At 39.8% G+C, this 19,958-nt stretch overlaps 2 protein-coding genes across 3 annotated transcripts; one reads left to right on the top strand and one right to left on the bottom strand.

Moving 5' to 3' along the window:
* The first annotated feature begins 182 nt into the window (after positions 1–182).
* Positions 183–6,968, top strand: nsa2 (NSA2 ribosome biogenesis homolog (S. cerevisiae)). Its single transcript, XM_026928753.3, has 6 exons — positions 183–343; positions 3,653–3,840; positions 4,730–4,880; positions 5,287–5,466; positions 5,631–5,823; positions 6,732–6,968. Exons 1-6 carry the CDS (start codon positions 341–343, stop codon positions 6,797–6,799), a joined length of 783 nt encoding a protein of 260 aa, XP_026784554.1. The 5' UTR covers positions 183–340; the 3' UTR covers positions 6,800–6,968.
* Positions 6,969–9,855: 2,887 nt separating this feature from the next.
* Positions 9,856–19,418, bottom strand: tor1 (torsin family 1). 2 transcript variants are annotated; one of them, XM_034311514.2, is made up of 5 exons: positions 18,953–19,418; positions 15,224–15,489; positions 12,989–13,164; positions 12,167–12,294; positions 9,856–11,029 (listed from the first exon to the last, which is right to left on the bottom strand). In XM_034311514.2, exons 1-5 carry the CDS (start codon positions 19,155–19,157, stop codon positions 10,785–10,787), a joined length of 1,020 nt encoding a protein of 339 aa, XP_034167405.1. In that variant the 5' UTR covers positions 19,158–19,418; the 3' UTR covers positions 9,856–10,784. The 2 variants fall into 2 exon arrangements, with proteins under 2 accessions (XP_034167405.1, XP_034167407.1); XM_034311516.2 differs by lacking the exon at positions 18,953–19,418 and adding an exon at positions 18,252–18,589.
* Positions 19,419–19,958: the final 540 nt, after the last annotated feature.

The raw sequence follows: 19,958 nt of genomic DNA, 5'->3' as shown, positions 1-19,958 counted from the left end.
AAACTGCTTCAGGAAAAAAAAAGAAAAGAAAAAACAAACAAAAAACAACAACAACACAATTTTAAACACAATAATTGTAATGTTTAACACATTAACACAATAATAAAATTCACAGAAATATTCACGAATATTTAAAAAAATCATGTTTCCAATATTTAGAGACGACATGGCGAGACGGACGGTTTTAGAGGTCGCACTTCCTTTCAAGCACGAGCTTTGGGAAAATAACATCAGAAACCCAAACGGCTCGAACAAGACTCTTTAACAACTGTTTAACCACAGGAATCGGCCCACACAACATTTATACCTCGTTTTGAATACGTAAACATCCACAAACAACATGGTAAGAAGCTATATGTTATCTTTTATGGTGTGAATTTCAAGAAGAACTAAAGCTAATTTCTTGGCTAATGGTTAGCACGCGCATATGGTGGCGTTGCGTTATGGCGATGTGTTGATGCTAGCAAGCTAACTTGAGTCACGGTAGCTTTTGTACACAGTTATTATAGACTCTTTATATAATATATATTTGTGTTTTCACTGTTAATATCTTAACATACACCATTTGACTATTTTGCTATAATGAAGGAATATCTGTGACACCTGTTGAAAGTGAGTTTATTTTGTCCTAAGGTTATGAAAACCATTACACTCAGCTGTAATGTGTGAAGTACAGAAATACTATTAAAAAATAACTTTAAATCTACTTTCAGTGCTTTAAAGTTAATATGTGAAGTAAGCTAGTGCTTGTTTGAGGCAATAGTTTTCAAGACCAGATGATTAGCCAATGAGTGAATAGGTTCACGTCATTACCCATGACATTACGTCATGACGTAAGCGTGCAGTATTGTGTTCACGTGACTTTTCCCTGCTAATAAAACATTAAATAATACATTATACTTGTCAAGTATTACATATAAACAGGAATGAATAGTTATTCATTCCTTGTTATAGCAAAAGACCAAATTGTTTTGGGGTTTTGGGAAAACTGGTCAGATGTCACTGCACCTGAATTCTCTAAAACAGAAAAAGAAATTCTATATTTGTTTTTCTTCTCTATTTTGAGAACATAAGTGTAGAGGGTGTCCCAAAAGTATCCATACATAGGTGACTGTGTTTTCCAGCACCACATCAGTTGTGCCTTGTGGACGTCCACTTCTTGTTTGGTCTACAACCCTTCCAGTCTTTTTGAATTTGTTAATAAGTTTGGCAGCAGTGTCGTGTGTGATGTGCTCGCCATGTTTCCTGTTTAAGTCCATCGCAACCTTGCAACAGCTTCCCGATCCAACCATGAGAATGATTTCAGTACGTTCTTCTTTTGTCAAAGGCATTCTTAAAGGCTACCTGAAAAAAAAAAAACTAAGTATGAAAAGTTTTGGAAGACATTTTGCTAAAAAGTGGTAATTTCCCCTATGTGTGGAGACTTTTGGGACACTTTGTATTTTCCCACCACAATGTGAAAATGGTGTCTAACTGCCGAGATCATGTTGAGCATGGAGCCAATTTATCAAATGCATTCAATCTGCCTAAAGATGTCAAAAACCTGGATAGCTAAGTGTCCTCTTCTCATGCAGTGAGAATTTCTCACAGATTGTGCGTTTAAGGGCGTTGTAAGGCCTGTAGATCTGTGCTTTGTTCCGAAATGACGACTTGACTTGTTACAATTTTTCATTTTCTCCTTGGCTTGGTTCACTTTCACAAGGCAGCATTTCAAAACATACCAAAATGTGTCTATGCAAGTCACATGTGAGTAAACTGTCCTCTCATTGGTCAGAGTATGCCTGTTTTTGTTCCGGGGTTCGAGATGGATAGATAGCAGCTCCGCGAGCTTATTGTGGCTTTCTTTTTAGCTTTAGTTATTATAATTTATCAGTCTGAGCAGGAATCAATGTATCACAGAGTGATAAAAGCCCATTTCCTTGAGATGCTTGCCAAACACCATATAAACCTTGGTGTTTTTGTGAGTTTTTGAAAGTTGTTCAGAAATACACTATATTACCAAAAGTATTCGGTCACCCATCCAAATGATCAGAATCAGGTGTCCTAATCACTTGGCCTGGCCACAGGTGTATAAAATCAAGCACTTAGGCATGCAGACTGTTTTTACAAACATTTGTGAAAGAATGGGCCGCTCTCAGGAGCTCAGTGAATTCCAGCGTGGAACTGTCATAGGATGCCACCTGTGCAACAAATCCAGTCGTGAAATTTCCTCCCTCCTAAATATTCCACGGTCAACTGTCAGCTTTATCATAACAAAATGGAAGAGTTTGGGAACAACAGCAACTCAGCCACGAAGTGGTAGGCCACGTAAACTGACGGAGAGGGGTCAACGGATGCTGAAGCGCATAGTGCAAAGAGGTCGTCGACTTTCTTCACAGTCAATTGCTACAGAGCTCCAAAATTCATGTGACCTTCAGATTAGCCCAAGTACAGTACGCAGAGAGCTTCATGGAATGGGTTTCCATGGCCGAGCAGCTGCATCCAAGCCTTACATCACCAAGTGCAATGCAAAGCGTCGGATGCAGTGGTGTAAAGCACGCCGCCACTGGACTCTAGAGCAGTGGAGTCGCGTTCTCTGGAGTGATGAAACACGCTTTTTCATCTGGCAATCTGATGGACGAGTCTGGGTTTGGAGGTTGCCAGGAGAACGGTACATTTCGGACTGCATTGTGCCGAGTGTGAAATTTGGTGGAGGAGGAATTATGGTGTGGGGTTGTTTTTCAGGAGTTGGGCTTGGCCCCTTAGTTCCAGTGAAAGGAACTTTGAATGCTTCAGGATACCAAAACATTTTGGACAATTCCATGCTCCCAACCTTGTGGGAACAGTTTGGAGCGGACCCCTTCCTCTTCCAACATGACTGTGCACCAGTGCACAAAGCAAGGTCCATAAAGACATGGATGACAGAGTCTGGTGTGGATGAACTTGACTGGCCTGTACAGAGTCCTGACCTGAACCTGATAGAACACCTTTGGGATGAATTAGAGTGGAGACTGAGAGCCAGGCCTTCTCGACCAACATCAGTGTGTGACCTCACCAATGCGCTTTTGGAAGAATGGTCAAAAATTCCTATAAACACACTCCTCAACCTTGTGGACAGCCTTCCCAGAAGAGTTGAAGCTGTAATAGCTGCAAAAGGTGGACCGACATCATATTGAACCCTATGGGTTAGGAATGGGATGGCACTTAAGTTCATATGTGAGTCAAGGCAGGTGACCGAATACTTTTGGTAATATAGTGTATGTTTGTCAGACCAAATTTTAATGAGGCATTTTACCTCGCCTTTGGTCCAAGTTAAACCGCAATTCATGTTGCAAGCTATTAGCAAACCAACCACGATAGTTACGTAACGTAGTTCCCATCATGCACTGCCATACATGTTTTGTTGGTCTACTAGGTAGGATTGCTTTCTCGCCACAAGCGAACCACTCCATACATTCAGGCCCAGACCACCTCATTCAGATGGTCTCGGACCGATTGTTTTGGTGCGGATCCGAGCGCGATTGCCGTGTTCATATATGACTAAATGAACCAATCCAAGGGAGAAAACGCACCAGGTTCCGAAATAAATACCCTAAGATAATAAGTATTTATTTATTTTTTAAATGAAGTATTTTCCGGACTGTATCTGACCTCTCTGTTATGTCTTCCACAGCCGCAGAACGAGCACATTGAGCTGCACCGTAAGCGCCACGGTTACCGGCTCGACCACCATGAGAGGAAGAGGAAGAAGGAGAGCCGTGAGGCGCATGAGCGCTCACAAAAAGCCAAGAAGCTCATCGGTCTGAAAGCCAAACTGTACCACAAGCAGAGGCATGCCGAGAAGATCCAGATGAAGAAAACGTGAGTATACATGCGTGACGAATCATAAATGGAGATTCGAAATATCACCAAAAATCTTTTCCTGCTTCTCTGCTGTGGAGATGGTGGGGTACCATGAGATAGAAGGTTTGCACTATTATTAATAAAATAAGAAACACAATATTTTGAGAATTGAGATCACAGTTCTCTAATTGATTGTGTAAGGAACTATATGTATATATTAAATTCTTGCATTATTTTAGCAGACTGTGGTAGCTACGTTTTCATTTTAAAATGCTCTGTGCAAAATGAATCACTGCCAGGTTTTCTGTGAGATAGCCCATACAGCCTTGACTCACTCACTCACTCACTCACTCACTCACTCACTCACTCGTTCATTTCACAATTTGTTGTCAGTTGATCAGTAATTAGGAATTTATTATTCTGTACATAATATTAACCATTTGTTTAGGACAAAATCTCGCTACAAGCAGATGTTTAGAATTCACTCCCAGCTTTCTGATGTTGTTTTTCTTCTGTAGACTCACCACACTTCAGGTGTGTGTGTGACATGGTACAATGTTGACCATGTTCATTGGTCACAGTGAATAAGGAGGAATAGTGGCACTTTGTTTTATGCAAGTGCAAATGCTGTAGAATCTACACTTCTTGAATTTTCCACAGCCTTATGATTTTATGTTCCATTTTCTCAATGACTATGTGTTTAGCTGGTGAAAACAGTCTAGTTTTTAAAAATGGGGGGAAAAGAGGAAAAATTATTTCTGCATTGTTTTAATAAACTAGTGAAAACTGAGTGATCGCCATTACAAGGCTGTCCAGCACATTCCCACCTGCTTATTGAGAAGTGTATGGGGTCTATTTGTGGAGCTGCGTGTCTCTAACTTTTATCTGCGTTCTGTTTTGCCTACAGAATTAAGATGCACGAACAAAGAAGAACCAAACAGAAAGATGATGACAAGACACCAGAAGGAGCAGTACCAGCTTATCTGCTGGACAGAGAGGGCCAGTCTCGTGCCAAAGTTCTGTCTAACATGATAAAACAGAAGAGGAAGGAGAAAGCTGTAAGTTCTGTCCAATCACACGTTGTAAAATGACTCCCTGTCCAATCAGGGAGTGTAATTAGTGGTGGGATTGTATTAGTAAGGCAGTATAGTCAGATAATTATAGCTGAAATAGTTTTGTTGTGCTATATTGGTATAGATAAAGCAGAATGCTCCTTGTGTTTGTCGTATTGTAAGACATGGTTAAAACAGGCCAGTGTTTTAAAGAGATGGAAATCGGAGAAAGCTGTAGGGTACTGAGAACTAGTGATGCACCAAAATGAGATTTCTCGACCAAAACTGATATTCAGGATACACCAGGCCAAAAATCATACATTAAATTTATCATACTGTTTCATCTCTGCTATAGTTTTTTGTTTTGGCAATCTCTGATCTATTTAAGACAACATTTTTGTGGTGTCTGTAGGGAAAGTGGGAGGTCCCTCTTCCCAAAGTGCGTGCTCAGGGCGAGACGGAGGTTCTGAAGGTGATCCGCACCGGAAAGAGGCAAAAGAAAGCCTGGAAGAGAATGGTGACCAAAGTGTGCTTTGTCGGAGATGGCTTTACACGCAAACCACCAAAATATGAACGCTTCATCAGGCCAATGGTAAGACGCACATATAGTTTTGAGTTAGTTATAATAATAGTTTAATTATTGGCAATGTTAAATTCACCCTAACTGCTAACCCAAACTTTATTTTAGTGTTATCATAGATTACTGATAAGATTTTCTCTGGCTAATTCTGCTTCTCTGTTTCCGTCTTCTCGCAGGGTCTGAGGTTCAAGAAGGCACATGTAACTCATCCAGAGCTGAAGGCTACATTCTGCCTGCCCATCCTGGGTGTGAAGAAGAACCCTTCCTCTCCGCTCTACACCACACTTGGGGTCATCACCAAGGGAACAGTCATCGAGGTCAACATCAGTGAGCTTGGTCTGGTCACGCAGGGTGGCAAGGTCATCTGGGGTGAGTTGAATTATTATTATGCTATTTAATTTCAATTACACACATCAGTCATATAAAAGATTCTGTGTGTGTGAGACGCTCTCTCAGCTCAGAATGGAAAAGTCCAGTTGAAATCATGAGGACATGAATAAAAATAAAAGCTAAACAACCCCTGTACAGTGGATTCATTTACTCTTCTTTATTTACATTAAGATTTAAATGGCAGTAGACTCAGGAATGTGCTCCATGCCCAGAATTTAGCTAGAAAACAATTCCTATTTTTGCTATAAACTATAATCTATTAAATGTGAACTATAAAATGAAAGTACAGTCTAATAAATTGAATTTAAAAAAAAAAATTAGTACATTTAAGAGAGTACTTAGGGGTTAAATCATTGTCTATCTTTACCCATAATTTTTTTTTAAAGAAGAAAAAAAGGGGGGGGGGGGGGGAAACAGCAAAAATGGCACCGTGTTCAGCTGTCTGTTTGCTTTCATAGAAAGCAGTTTTGAGTGGCTTAAAAGCCTTGAACATGTACGAAACTTTAAAATTGGAATGTATTAAACTACATGTTTTGTTCAGAATTTTGAATAGAGCTTGAATTTGATTTATACAAAATCATTACATAGCACGAACCTTTGTATTTATATTTCATGAGGTCATTTGTATTCTGTTTGTATAATCATTAACATCTTATCCAGGATACAATATTCAGGATAGTGTTTCAAACAGGGAAATATTTGTTACTTGTGGCCCTAGTTTGTGGTAGAAACCTTCTAAGTTTCTTTATCTTGATGTACTGTCATAATGATGTGTTAAACCCCTCATGCCAGACAAACTATAAGATAAGATAAGATAAGATGTACCTTTATATGAGAATAACACATGAGTCATGTGTTTGTAATATTTCTCACTGTTTCTTTTGCAGGTAAATATGCACAGGTGACCAATAACCCAGAAAATGATGGCTGCATTAACGCGGTACTGCTGGTGTAATGGAATTAATGAACTGTGCCTATAAGTGCAGCTTTGGACCGCAATGACGTTGGATTATTGAAATTTTCTCCAAAATGCAGGAGATTGGCATTTCAGGATATGACTGTGGGTAATGGGAAAAAAAAAAAACAAAAAAAACAACCTGACTGCTGTTCCATGGCTAACAAAAGAGTCTGGGGGCTGCAGTCCTGGAGGGCAACAAAGCTACACCAATAAGTTGTTTTTCCTGATCTAACACAACTGTTTCAACTCAGCAGCTCTTTATCAGTGGTGTGTTAGAATATGGAAAACACTAAACTGGGCTATGCTCATGCAGAGGAACATGTGGATTGTATTAAAGATCTTTTCACATAAAAGTTTTACCTTGTGGGATTCATGTATCTGTTCAAAGCTATGACCTGACTTTGCAGAATACTGTAATTCACTAAATAAAAATAATCACTGAAACATAGAAACTGCTCTGTAAATACGGATAAATGAGATACAGAATAATTGTAGCTTTTTTATGTTACGGATTTTGTTAAAGATTATAATGGAAGATTATAATATATTTGAATTCAAAATCCACAGGTTGTAATTTAAAGGCTTAATTGGATATATTTAAGGATAAATCTAGGGTAATAAGAAGTTTGATATTATTAGCAAATCAAGTGCTCTAGAGTTATATAATAGAGTTATCTGCATAATCTATGCTGTGCAACCACAGGACTGGGTCACATTGGTGGATCTGAGAGATCCCTGAATGTATAGTCTGTTTCCATGTTCCCCTCACCCCATAATACAGATGCTTCTTGAGATTTGCCTTCTAAAGACAGGCATTTCAAGTCCTATCCTTTGGCCTCCCTCTAGTACCAAGGATGCTTTCTAGATGTATGCAAGTGGCCTGATGTCTTCCCTGAGGGCCAGATGCAATAGGATACTGACACATTTTAATTTGTGCCCTCGCCAAAGAGCAGGCCATTTATGTCACGTCAACCCTTCTCGTACACAGTGTGGCGACTGACCTAAAGGTGAATTCAGAAAAGAGCTCCCTAGCACAAAATAGGTCACACAACCCATGAAGCTAGATTCAGTAGGACTGCAATCCACCCTGTCATGCCAATGTGTGGCAGACATTATTATGCTCAGATTCACCCAGGTTGCTTGTGTGTAGTACCAGCTGTTGTGGTTACTAGGATTGTTGATGGCATCTGCCACACATTGGCATGACAGGGTGGATTGCAGTCCTACTGAATCTAGCTTCACAGTGGTTGTTCCTGAAATGCCAAAAATGCAACAGTGGACCAGGCTCCAGAAAAAAGGGGTCCACTTGGGAGCATTACCCACATCAGAAGGAGGTATCTACGCTTCCCTTACTGGCTGGGGAGCAGTGTGGTGCCACAAGAGCACAGGGATGTGTGGCCCCATGCGTGAGCTCAGAATACATCAGCCAGCTGAAGTTTTTGTGTGTAGGTCACATAGTTTTTGTTACTGGCTCTGAGATATTATGTCTCGGTCTGCTCAAGCAACATTTTGACAGTCAGATACACTATATGGCCAAAAGTGTGGCCACCTGACCATCACACCCATATGTGCTCCTTCCCCAAACTGTTGCCACAAATTTGGAAGCACACAGTTGCATAGGTGTCTTTGTATGCTCTAGCATTTCAATTCCCCTTCACTAGAACTAAGAGGTCTAACCCAAACATGTTCCAGCATGGTGGTGTTATTGCGCACAAAGGCAGTCCAGGAAAACATGGTTTGCCAACCTTGTGGCCTGCACAGAGCCCTGACCTCAACCCAACTGACCACCTGTGGAACGAACTGGAACGCTGACTGTGCCCCAGGCCTCCTTGCCCAACATCAGTCCTTGACCTCACTAATGCTCTTGTGGATGAATGGACAAATCCCCACAGCCATGCTCCAAAATCTAGTGGAAAGTTTTCCCAGAAGAGTGGAGGTTATTATACCAGCAATAGGGGGACTAAATCTGGAATGAGATGTTCAAAAAGCATGAGTGTTATGGTCGGGGTGTCCACAAACCTTCAGGCATATAGTGTATCAATCATCAGGGTGGCACCTGATGCCTTGTACAGAAGCTCCGCAGGTGGACCCATATGAATGCAGCTCATCTACAAGGGCTGCACAATGGGGGAGAGTGTCATCTGCACCCCGAGATGGTGTCATAGATCTGGAAAAGGTTTGGCAAGGGGCAGGTGGACCTCATAACCTATGCCAAATCAGCAAATTTCTAATGGACTGGATCCAGTACATTGCTCAATTCCTGGAATACTATCTGGATACTTATACTGTACAAACTTCAGGGAGTGCTAGACAGAGGAATGTCCTCATCTACACTAAACATGTACATGGTGGCCAAGATGTGGAAGGTATCTTGCTGAGGTTATCATAAGTTTATTACAGCCTTTCTGAAAGGGACGAGGTGCCTCCATCCGCAACGATTCCCCTTGAAACTGTGGCGTGAATGCGAACCTCTGAAATGAATCTCTAAACATCTTTCCACTTCATCCTGAGGTATGTTGGTTCCTCAAGACATGGTGGCATACATTATCCAAGTGATTCTCACCATCCCAGTGGTTAGGAAAGGTGAAATCAAGCACTAGTTACATACATGGCTGTGGTTCTATGAATACCAGATAACTGTCAGGGTTCCCTGTCATTCAGAACCAGTGCCAACCCAGTGAGAAGTTTCCATAAAAGATGACTGTAGGAGTAGTGCTTATTGCAAATTCTGTCATTTGCCACTTTTTGACTTGATTGGAAGAGCTCAGCGTGCGGGCAAGAAGGTAACCAGGAGATTCTCATGGCCCTGTTGGTTGTCTGGGTGTCATAGACTCCCAGTTACATACATATACTAGCGGTAGGTGGATTATCTGCTAAATTAGAATCTAAGTGTGAGTAAGTGTGTAAAAGTGGGTGTCTATGGTGCTAGGCGATCAGCTGGGACGCATCTCTGACTAGCATAAAGCGGTTACTGGAGAGTGAAGTGGTCCCTAATATGGCAGCAAGGGATCAACCAGTAAATTGCAAGATGAGGAACAGCTCATGAACACAAGTAAAGAATAAGATCAAGTTTATCAGGTTTAGTGGAAGTAATCAGTGTGGAATGATCAGTTTGACACCAGGCAACTGCAAATGAACAACACATTGTGTCTAAAGTGTGGATCATCAAACCATCACTGAGACCAAAAAAAAAAAAAAAAAACACAATTTCAGTCCATTCCCTATCCTGAAGAGACACATTTGTTATGTGGAAAATGAACCATGATTATAATGTCTGAAATGTGATGAGGTGTTAAAGCATCAATGCAAAAACAGTTCCTATAGTGATGTCTGGAAAACAAGGTTTTGTTGGCAGGATTGCTTCTCAGTGGTTGCTGACGTTTCTCATTTAATGGGAAATAGATTTTTTTTTTTTTTTTTAATTTTAAAACTTTCTATTTTTTCCGTAATATAATGATCCAGTGAGCTGGACACCAATGCCAAAAATATGAAACATTTTTTAAACAATTTTGACAAAAGGGTATAATTGGCAGGCCGTGAAGGATTTTTGACATTCTAGGCTGTTGTACTTTCTACTTACACATATAAAAATTATGCCAACCAAAAAGTATTTTGTTCATTAATAGTGCATGACAATGCACAATATAAGGTCATAAAAAATGACCATTTAAGATCAACACATTCATGCCACCACCAAATCAATAACGAGACCTGAATCCTCCTTAAAAAAACAAGGAGTCAAGCCTGCATCATTTTTCATTGATTCACGTTAAAAACAGAAGTATCATTAACCACTGCAATCAATTAAAAATACTGCTCCCTCCTTCTACACGTGATGAGTGACATCAGGGCAGTGTTCGGGTGGATTTTATGAAGTGAGTATCCTCTCTGCATACTGCAGATACAGTTCCCTCCCAAACCGCCACAGTTCTTCAGGGAAAGTACACACAGCATTGAGCATCTGTAGTTATTTTCCTTCTTTCTAGATGTAGAAGTCCAGTCTGCTGGAGATAACCTTGCAGCCCTGCATAGAAAAGACACGCTCGTCTCGAGGGAAATAGTTCATGTCGTGCGCCATTTGCTCCACAGCCTCCTCGTTGGGTGTCAGGCCCTTGCTGATCATCTCAGCTCGGCCGCACTGCACGACATGTTTGTACTCCAGGGGGAGAAAGGGCACAAAGAAGTCCACCATGTTCTTGTCTATTAAGCTAGTGTGCCAGAAACCACCTAGAAAAACAGAGACAGGGAGAGTGTAATGTTCATGAATATTTATTGCTCCTCCTAAAGCCTAGTTGCCTTCAAACACAAACTTATAAAAATTTTATTTGGGCATATGCCACATTCACCTAACATCCATCTATAAAATGTTTTTTTTTTTTTTTAATGGTAACCTCTTGTTAAAAGTTAAAAGTTTGTAAAAGAGCTCACTAACACAGGCAGCACACTCACTAACAAAAGAATTTGCCTTCAGTGATATAGCAATTGCATGCAGCATGCAACTGCTTCTCATGAGTAAAGAATAAAGTACGTACTTTACTTTTTATAATGATCCATTTTAGAAAAATACAATTAATTACTCATAAAGACATTTGTATGTATTCCCATAACTAACAATAGGATCCATTAAAAGTGATCTAAGCTAATAATCACACTCCCAATAGCCTACATACGAGGTGGAGTTGAGGTGGTCTGATAGATCTAATCATAGAGCAAAATGCTGCCGAAAGAGACAGCACGAGCAATTTTGAATTCCCGCGCACACCAATGCAAAAGAAAGTAATGTTCTCTGGTTTTTTTTTCATCTCAGTATTTTGCTCTGTTGCATCACATTATGTTTGAAATAGGGATTCTGAGTTTTGAATGGATCTGCCTTTATCAGGGGGGTGTGAATATAGCTAAGTATGCTAAATATTCTTCGCAGGGGAACACGGTAGTAAAAATACTGTGCTCAAAAGCTCAACATGACTGTATATCGCAAAACAGATTAACACACTAAATCTAGAGTTTGAAATACTGTGTGACATGATGAGATTTGAAGGTTATTGAAAAGAACTACATTGTTCCCCTTCGCACTTCATTTCCGCCCTGTTTGATCATTTGCCCTTTTGTCAGAGAGTGCGGGTTGGCACATGTTTCATCTGACACACATAAAGCCAGTCACCACATCTTTTCGTGGTACGCCTGTTCATGGTACATCAGACGGCCACTGAACAAACTCTGAGGAAAGTACTAAGTGTCTTCCCAGAGAGCACGGTCAATTCTGCTCTCCTGGACTCCTGGCCATGGATGATTGTGGCTTCATCAAGATTCACCAAATAGAGAACATTTTTCTGTTCAGTCGCTCAGGAAACCTGCTCTACGTACTATTCTTGTTGTTGAAAACAGACAGAGACAGGACTGTCTCCAAATCTTTCAGCTCAATCTCTTCTCGATCCCTTCCTGCTTTCCAAAAATCCAGCGCCACCTGCACGATTTTTTCACCTCCGGCGTTACTGTGGAGTAAAAACACAAAACGGGGTATTAAACCTACTCCATTTGCATACACATGTTGCTGATAAGAGTCAATTTTACAATTTATTTTTATTAAAGTCATTTTAAGGCAACATTTCTAAATCTGATGGGTCACACATAGGAATGCATTTATACCCATATTGGTATTAGTCCAATACTGTACTCATTTACTTGTACTCATAAAACAGTTTTAATACCAAAATCTAATACCATCAGATACTATGTGACATAAGCCTAGTGTATGTTTTCATGCTAACGCACAGACAATATGAAATGACAGTGATTTGAACGTATTTTACAAATAACGTCCAAACCAAACCAAACTGCGCTCTATGAAATTATCAAGAGGAAGTCCAGCATCTTCCTACATTTATAATGTAACCTGATAAAACAATTTATGGTGTTATGGTGCAGGTCAGTCTCCCTCATCCTGTCTGTTAAAGATACTGTTTAAATGCCATAAACATCAAAAACACAAGTCAAAACTCGTACTCTGTCTGAATACATTGTTGGGTACAAGGTCAATATAACATTTAACATTCTATTAAACTGTCTTGCTAAAATATTTTTTTTTTATGTTACAGCACTTGTAATAACATTAGCATGACATGAGAACTAGCTTTTGTGACCTAACAAAAGTAATTATTTGTTCTACGCAATGATAATGTTAGAGACCTTAGAAAGATAAAGATGGCCTTGCGGTAGGAGACTCCATTTAGAGTTTCGTAAAAATCTAAGTAGGGTTTGATGCTGTCGATCAGGCCCGGGTGCATCTTATCCATCTCATCGAATATGAACATGGAGCGAGGGCAGGCAGACACGTTGCCCTTTATCCACTGCTGCAGCTGGGACTATACACACACACACAGGTGAAAAGAAGTAGAAACATTAGTCAACACTAGCTACGTTTACATGGACACTAATAATCCGATCGTAATTGGACTAGAAGCACAATCAGATCTAAAAAGTCACATGTAAACACGTCAATCGGAATGAATTGGCCAAAACCGATTAAAATTTCATTCGGATTGTAAGGGGTGGTTTAAACCTTTTCTAATCCGATGGAGAGGACATGTAAACACTTCATCGGGTTGAAAATGAAACCAGATAGTTCTGCGCATGTGCAATGACGTACAAATCACGTAATGACGTATGACGCACGGCTGTCAGCGGTATTGGGGCTCTGACCGTAGCCTCACCAGGTGCCATGTTCCCCTCCACCATTGAGCATAGTGTCATAAATGACTGTCGTGTCATCCTGAAATTCTCCTTCCACTCCTCGTCTGTGAAGTGGTGCAAGACGACGTTGTCCCACCGCTCCTTGCTTCGGACCCTCATCCACAGACGCCTTGTTCTGGGCTCGGGAAGGGGCATTTTAATTGCTTGATAAATACACGCAGCACCGCACAAAACATCACGCGCTCGTCGTCTTCTAATTAGCAGCTGAAATAGGCAAATGTTAAGTCTGCTTTTTAAAACGAAAAAAAGAAGCAATGGCAGGAGAGTGGCTGCTAGTATCTGCGTGTTGGATCGGTGAGAAATGTGCGCATGTCAGAAGATTCTGTCATGTAAACGCGCATATCAACCCGATTACTTTATTCAGCGTTCTTGTAAACACTGCGATCGGATTAATCAATCTGATTGATTTCATTCCGATTGAAACAAAAAGTGTCCATGTAAACGTGACTAGTATTAGGCATTCTGCTCCCTAAATAGAGCCTGGGTCTCATTTGGAAGGCAGCAATCTAAGGATATAAGGGCAGGTAAACATTCAATAAGAATATTGTGATTAATCATGATAAGACGTAAGGTAATAGTCATGATGGAACAAATTCATTTTATATCACCACATGCCTAGAAAGCACCAGTTATTAATCATGTGACACCAGGTCTCACATGCTTGTAGTAGAAAGATTTGATGTTCAGCCCCAGAAGGGACGCATGTGTGAGAAAATGCCATCGCTGTGTATCATGCCTACTTTCACCCTATGAGAAACCCAGCAGCACTTACAAGCACTCTGACATTCAAATTAGTTAGACCTGGTTTCAAATTTCTTTTATTTGAATTTCAAGTACTATTTTACTACTCATATCCATCAAATCACCACGCGATAACCTTCAGAGAAACTCCTCCTACATTCACAGGTAGAGTTTTGTAATGGGAAATCGACGCACGCACTCAATCAGGATAGCCCTGGGTTCTCAACTGTTGCCAATATGAGGGACGCCATGCTGCTTAGGAGAGCGCTGTTGTTGCTACACACAATATGTCAGCACCCCTGTACTCTATATATCAATGGAAAACCAACCAAACATACATTACTTGGGGTGGTGCACTGCTCTCAGCACAGCTGTGACACTGACATGGCAGTGTGTGAGGTTTGAGTGCAAGTTTATCAAGTTTTCTGATGCCCAAGCCATATGACATGAAAATTCTAACCACTATTGGTGAAAAGGTTCATCCCTTCATCCCTGGCTACTCTGTTTAACGTCAGCATACTTTAAAATGGACACTTCCTGCATGATTATAGATCATGCCATATGGCACACGTCATCACCAGTTGCGCTATCGCTGCGCTATCTCTGGATCTGAACCCTATAGTGTATGTTTGGGATGTATAAGCAACACAGTTATCCCTGCATGAGACTAGAGAATTACATTCCTGCACAACCTGTCTTGCCCGGTTCTTACAGTTCAGTACAGTAGTTCTCAATACCAAAGGAGGCATTTAGACACTATATACATTTATCTAATAAACTGGCAAACTCAAAAATCAATTGAGAAATTATTTTGGTGTTAGTTTTTCGTGTTCATCAGAGAGATTGAGGCCAAGCCCATAAACTTGGATGATGGCAAAAGCATTTTTAGTACAGTTATAGCAGGTATAAAGGGTTTAACTTGTAGAATACCTTGTACAATTCCAGCTCCACTTCATGTGGGAAGTGTGCCGTGGCAGTGAACAAGTGCACAAATCCGCTCGTCATTCCACGTTGGTAAATGTTTTTGGCAATTAGCTGACTGACAAAGTTTTTGCCTGTGCCGGTCCAGCCATGCAGCGAGAGGACAAGGGGCTTCTTCGGGTCCGTGTTGGTCATGAAGCCGGTTACAGCTTTGAGGATGACACGAGATGCTACATGTTGGCCAATCAGCTTGCTCTGCAGATCCACTTCAAGACCTTAAAACAAGAGAATTATGGGCCATTATGCAACAACATGTTATATGTGGAGATGATGATGATGGTGGAGAGTAGATAAGTTCCAAATGGCTGCCTAAGCACTAGAGAAAGTATGAAATACTGCTGCTACACCTGATGGAATGCACTGGATATCCTATTAGAAGCTGTTCGAGATTCAATTACCTACTCACCTTATGTGTGTACTAAGTAAATGATTAAAAAAATGCCTTCTATACTCTATGTCAAGGATGATGAACAGCAGACCTAGAAGGTCAGATTCCAGTATACTTTTCTGATCTCCCGACTTCAACACACCCACTAAACTGGACTAACTTGTAAGTAAGAAACAAAACTTGACAGGGAGTGCTGTTATGGATAGAGAGGGTAAAAAAAAAAAAAATCTGATTATTTTTACCACGACAAAGTTGATTATTGTCCTATAATGGCATGTCCCAAAGTGTTTTATTCCTCTTATACCACAGCAATTTGACAATGCTAGCAATTTTTATTTACTACAAATCATCCTCATACTTTTAATCCATTTATTACGGTAAATGTTAAGTTAGTTCCTTACATTACGTACATTACAGCAGCTATTATAGAACAGTCGTTCCCACACCAACCCCTTTTGTCTAGTACGGCATTCTAGGAATACTGTGTGTTGTTCCTCTCTCAGCCTCTCCCGTTAGGGGTCGCCACAGCGGATCACTGGTCCTCATATTTGATCTGGCACAGTTTTTATGCTGGATGCCCTTCCTTACGCAACCCTCCCTAGTTTTTATCCGGGCTTGGGACCAGTGCTTGGAGTGCACTGTCATGTGCAACCTCAGTGGCTGGGGTTGGTTCCCTGGCCAAGAATCGAACCCCGGCCACAGCAGTGAGCATTCAGGGACCGTTCTAGGGGTACTGTTTAAAAACTAAAAAACATCATTCCGAGAATAATAAAAAGTAATAATATTTCAAGAATAAAGTTGTAATATTTTGAAAAAAAGGCATAATATTACGAGAAAAACAATGACACAATATTTTGAGAATAAAGTTGTAATACTATGACAAAATGGTACCTATAACGTTTGTGTGTTAAAATGAGAAACGTTGAGGATTTGGTGTAGTTATTTATTCTTTTTTCTAAAGGAGAGATCTCAGGCAGTGGTCGTCTTCATGGCTATCAATGGATACATCAGCGTCATTCAAGGAGGCTGTGTAGATGAATAATAATCAAAAACATCTATCCGGATGGAGCGGAAGTCCATAACGCTCCAAGTCCCCAATTCATTATGGCATACAGACTTGTACGATAAACTGGCACCTTATGGTGAGTCAATATGCCATAACGCACTGGGGCTCGGAGTTACAGTGGTTATGCTGCAGATGTAACCACTGACAGCCTCAAAGGTGCCACTGCCTGCCATTTCTCCTTCAACAAAAGAGACAACTTCCTCCAAGTTTGTGTGGTTCTTTCTTCTAAACAAATAAATGCCATTTTTTGTACAGTCGTTTGAAAGGTCTAATACTGATCATTTTGCTGTGGATGTGTCAGGAGATGAAGTATTTCTTTATTATAAAATAATATATTTCTTTATTTTTTGTTTCTCTGATATGTAACATTCTGTCATAGGATTACGACTTTTTTCTCTAAATATTACAATTTTATTCTCAAAATATTGCGACTTTTTTCCTCATATTATGACTTTTTTTCTCTAATTATTACTTTATTCTCGAAGAATTGACTTTGCCTCATAATACAATATACTGTGACTTTTTTCTTGAATTATTACAACTTTATTTTATAAATCTTGCATTTATACATTTTTTTAAAGTATAAAGTGGCCCTAAAATGTAATCCAATTTCTTTCTCTCTCTTTCTCTTTGCAAAAAAATGCAAATTAAGAAAAGTTAAAGAAAACCAGCAAAGCCCTCCATCTTGAAGACTTTAAACACTTAGTTGCAGCTTTAGCTCTGGACACTCCTTTCACAAACACTAAATAAGCACAGAAATCCTTACCGTATCGACAATTACACACATTTTAAAATCTGTTTCTGTGGCTCATCTGCCATACATGTCCCTGTATAACTAACTATAGAAATGATGATGAATAATAAACGAAATCGTGAATATAAACCTGTGATCCGCCCCGCAGTCGACACGACTGTCAGAGCTGCTGTGATAGAAAATTCATCAACACCTTCTGAGCAGTCAGCTGTGGTATAAGGTACAGTATCAGTGAACCAGACTCTAACTCACTAACCCTGGAACTGATCTCCTTCATCTACAGTGCACTAAGCAGCAAACCTGGACAAGATGAACAACAGGATATATATGAATCAAAACCTGACATTAATGTAGGTTTTCTTGTCATCAGTCAAATTAGATCTTCATTCAATCATACTTTGTCCTTCGATTAAGGAACTCAGTGATCAACACACATGTCAATAAGAAGCTGGTTAGACTTATTAGTAATATTCACTCTCTCATTCACATCCATCCTTAGTTTCACTCACTGCAGTCTAACAAAAATAACATTTAATGTACAGATCAGGAGTAAATCAATAATACAGATGAAGTATTCATGGAATAGAAGTTTAGTTATTGTCCTGATTGGAAATCGAAAGAGAAACTACACTATACAGTTTAAAAAAAAAGACAAAAACAAATATATTAGCTAAAGCTAGTCAACAGGAAAACCACCAAGCCACTGAATAACGTTAATACACACAATTATTTGACTGTATGATGGTCTATTTGGCGTTTTTTTGCTTACCAGTCGCATTGAAGCCAATCCAGTGTGCATTACAGGTCTCAAATATATAATTGTACAATTGATTCCCCAAAGCGGCCATGCCAGCTCCTGCCACAATGGTTGTAGTTATAGGTTCAAAAGCATGTACAGTAACACTTGTTATCAAGATAAAATGCAACACCGACGAGGCTTTTTCTTTCATTTTTAAATTAAGTCATAAATAAAGACTGTTTCGGAAACGGAATCAGCTTGAAAAGTGAATTAGCTCCAACTACAACCATAAGTTCCGCTTAGCCGTCATATTCACGCGTCATTTTCATGCGACGCAACTCACGCCAGCCAGTGACGCAATTTTTTCTGTGACACAGACAGCTGAGCTAAGGAGCGACCATAATGTAGATGAATGGATTATTAAATAGAGAATTATTAAAGAAGTATTAAATTATAGCAAGGCTGGTGTCCCATGATACAAATGAGTACAAAAATGGTTTCTACACTAACAAAAAAAAAAAAAAAAAAAAAAAAAAAAAAAACAGGCAAGCTAATCACTCCCTAATCACAGTAGCTAAATGTATATCTTGAATACGTGTTTTCGAATAAAAACATGTTTTATTATATAAAAAAATGTCATGATATCAGGTGATAAATAAACAGTTAGGACTTCCAAAACAAGGATGTCATACTTAAACAAAGTGCCCATACTGGTCAGATAAGTAAGACACCTGTTTTATTGTAGGAGATCCACTCGGGTCTGCAGCACTCCTGGAAGTAGTACAGCACGTTCGGATAGCGGGCTAGAAACCCGGTCACAGCGGCTGCAATGCCCACAGCCAGGGTGGTGGAGATCGGCTCTATCGCTTCCGCCGTCATGATCATTAAACTCCATCCTGCGCAAACGAGTGGAGCTAGGATCCACCTTAGCCGCATGCTGTTTCTGTTGTGAGTCCAGTAAAGAGTGTGCGCGGTTTAAAGCGACCCTGGATACTCAGAATCAACTCTTCTCATTCGGCTTTTTTCCACGTACTACCGGCTAGTTCTGAGATATCGTATGATATCGCGTGGTTTTGCGAGGTTTCGTGTAAAAGCTCGGGGTCCTACAAAATTCACTGCTGTGAGCTGCTCTGTGTTTGTGAGGTTATCACGCAGAAACGTCAGTGTTGTCTTCTTTCATACCGGATTAGCTCGCTGTGTGTCAGTTTGCTATTAAATGCTAGTGTAATGGTGAACATCAATCACACAGTCCTATTTTTTTTTACAGATATTTAATTCTGAAATAGTTATCAGAATGGACTTCGGCATCTGTCACCTTTCACCTACTAAAAAAAAAAAAAAAAAAAAAAAAACAGCAACAGGAGGATAAGCTAAGTGGCTAAATCAGGCTTATTTCAACAAGCTAATTTCCTTTCATTTAGGTTCTACAAAGCAAGCTAATATGAAGCCTAGATCAGTTACTATGGCAACATATGCTTTTGGACAAACCTGCTCCATCAGGCTAATGCTGAAGCCTGAGCAATTCTGCTGGCAGGATTCAGATAGATAGATAGATAGTATTTGACTACAAAAATGTAAATAATAAATAAATACATAGATACATACATAGATACAATAGAAGTATTTCGATGTGTAAACAAATGTAAATAAATAAATAAATAGACATATTTGACTATGCAAAAGAATGTAAATAATAAATAAATAAATAAATGTATTTCTCTGTGTAAAAATGTAAAT

This window comes from Pangasianodon hypophthalmus, chromosome 15, assembly GCF_027358585.1.
Source record: "Pangasianodon hypophthalmus isolate fPanHyp1 chromosome 15, fPanHyp1.pri, whole genome shotgun sequence".
NCBI lineage: Eukaryota > Metazoa > Chordata > Actinopteri > Siluriformes > Pangasiidae > Pangasianodon > Pangasianodon hypophthalmus.
This window is presented reverse-complemented; position numbering and strand designations above follow the sequence as displayed.